This window comes from Dasypus novemcinctus, chromosome 2 (genome assembly GCF_030445035.2).
Source record: "Dasypus novemcinctus isolate mDasNov1 chromosome 2, mDasNov1.1.hap2, whole genome shotgun sequence".
Lineage (NCBI taxonomy): Eukaryota > Metazoa > Chordata > Mammalia > Cingulata > Dasypodidae > Dasypus > Dasypus novemcinctus.
In genome coordinates this window covers 197,167,433-197,169,931 of record NC_080674.1, presented here as the reverse complement: position 1 = coordinate 197,169,931, position 2,499 = coordinate 197,167,433, and the positions used below count along the sequence as shown (strand labels likewise).

Below are 2,499 nucleotides of genomic sequence, written 5' to 3'. Positions count from 1 at the left end.
AATGTATGTATATATGTAAATATATTTGTTATATGTTTTGTGGGAGCTAAAATGTGTTTCTTTATATTTTGGCATAATATTTAATGTATATTCATTACAACAAACTGATGCTGCTGTTTAAAATTTATATGATTTTACCACTTTACATCTGCTTTACATGTAACTACAGAGAGAGAAATATAAGAAAATGTTCCTTAAAGTTGAGGAAACACCATCATGATAATTCAGAATCCAATAAGTTTTTAACTCCACATTATAAACCAAAAAATGGATATATGCTTTTCTTCTTTCAAATGACTATTCTTCTACTGCTCCAAGGCTAATGAAAGACTCAGTCAAAATCTTGTCCTTTAACTTAAAGAAATGAGAGTGCTCCTCCCAAAATTTTTCTTGCCAAAATGCCCAATAGAAATGTTCTCATAATATCAAATAAAACACCCCAAGACTCACAATCTTACATCTACAGTTCAGAAATCTATGAAATTTTCTACCAGTTACCCAGATTTTTTCATATTCTCAAACTCATCTGATCTCTTCAAAAAACAGCAAAAATATATTTTTCACATTCTTGTTTGATCTATTTCAGTTCTATATGAACATTTCTACACTATAATATTTTATGTATGCCAATCTCTCTTCTCAGCATCATATCAAATGACTGCCATCCATCTAAGTACATTAGATACACAAATCATAACTTGCCCACAATGATCATATTCTCTGATTCTGAATCTGAAATACAGATTCCATTTTCACACCCTACTTCTTCATTATTCCATGGGGATTTTTTCTTTTAAATATTTTGAATCGCACCCCCCCACACACACACTCTCTTCCTTTATTGTGTAACTTGTGCAACAATTTGATATGTAGCGAATTTTTGGAAAAATATACTATATCAGGTAGAAAGTTACATACTCCAAGACATACTTACGTAGTCATTGCATAATATTTCATTTTCAGTTGTTGTTATCATTTGTTTATTCTTGTGGCAAAGGCAGCTTAGGTTGTCTTTTTCCCTGCACTTGAAGTGTGACTTTTCACAACAGTTCTTATGGCAAACTAGGAGATGTATAAATCATAACTGAACATCTTGCAGAAACATACATTTACATATTTCTGAAAAGATGGGGAATTCTGTATGCCTTACTTGGCAGAGTGGAACCCGAAAACACTGGGGACACGACACATGAGAACAAAGGGGCTGAGAGCTGGGAAACAGGAAGCAAGAAGTGCAGTGGTGTTTATCAGCCACCAACTAGGATTATTTAAAACAGAAAGAAAAATCTGAAATATGAAGGAGAGGGTATAAAAAGTTACAAAAGTGCTCATCAGTAAAAGGATGTTTTTGGCAGCTCTGGTCTCAGGGGAGGATCTGGGGGAGACATTGTTCCTATGAATATATTGGACCCTCTGCTTGTGCCTGTACAAGATATAAGCCAGGGAGCCACTGGCCCAGAGCATGAGCCCCAGACATAAAGCATCAGGGACTGCTAACAACATTGAATAGAGTGAGTCTGAGATTTTGTCATGACGTGTAGCAGCACAGTATCCAAAACTTTTTAGGTTTGTGATGTTTTTGGTGTTCTGTCTGCCATACATATGCAGTAGAAAAATAATATTTACTGCAATGTAGATGATCCAGCACAGGAAAAGGGAAAAAACAGTATACTTTGGGGCTTTAAATTTCAACTCTGCCCACCTGGCATTCCTGGGACTGACCATGATGGCCTGAAAAATACTCAAGAGACAGGTGGTTCCCAGGGACACCCCCCTGCCCACTCTGTGAAGATAGAAAAATACTTTGCATACAAAATCATTGAACACAACTTTCAAATCAAATGCTTCCATTGTTTGTGGTATTCCTTTACAGAGAAGGACCAAGGAATTGGCTACTAGCAGGTGCTTGACAATCAAATCTGTGGACCTTAATCTGCACCCAGTGAAGGAAAGGAAGATATAATGGTAAAAAAATGACAAATTCCCCAGCATTCCAAATGTGGTTTGTAATAAGAAGATCATTCCTATTGCCAAATCCTTGGAGGCCATTTTGTCAGTTATCTGTGACTGATTATCTCAGAACCAGAAAATACTGTATTGGGAACATAAATCATGAGCTACATTTATCATCTCAATCAAAATAAATAATTCTCCACTTACTGTTAGATTGTACTTAAAGACATATTAGTTTTTCTTTAATTAAGATTTCTAAGCACTGAACATATAACCTTTAAAGAGAAATTACCATGTATGAACTTCTGCTATCAAATCTGTACATATACTAATTTCTGTTTTCTTCACAAATCCATGATGCACACACGGAAATTTTAATCATAAAGTCGAGGATAATTTAGGCACAAAGAAGTTAAATGATTTGCAGAATTTACACCCTAGGTAGCTTTAACCACACATGCTATAGTAAGGAAGATACCTACCTGTATTATTCAAATAATCTCTATATATTTGTTCTTACAACCTATCATTTTATTTTAGATTGAT

General features: G+C 34.8%; 1 protein-coding gene across 1 annotated transcript; it reads right to left on the bottom strand.

Annotated features, from left to right (window-relative positions):
• Positions 1 to 1,146: 1,146 nt before the first annotated feature.
• LOC101447942 (vomeronasal type-1 receptor 4-like) lies at positions 1,147 to 2,049 on the bottom strand. The gene has a single exon (XM_058285533.1). The coding sequence runs from the start codon at positions 2,047 to 2,049 to the stop codon at positions 1,147 to 1,149; it is 903 nt and encodes a 300-aa protein (XP_058141516.1).
• Between the last annotated feature and the right edge of the window lie 450 nt (positions 2,050 to 2,499).

Coding starts and splice junctions, on each gene's coding strand:
- LOC101447942 (XM_058285533.1), bottom strand. CDS start 2,049: ATGGCCTCCAAGGATTTGGCAATAGGAATGATCTTCTTATTACAAACC.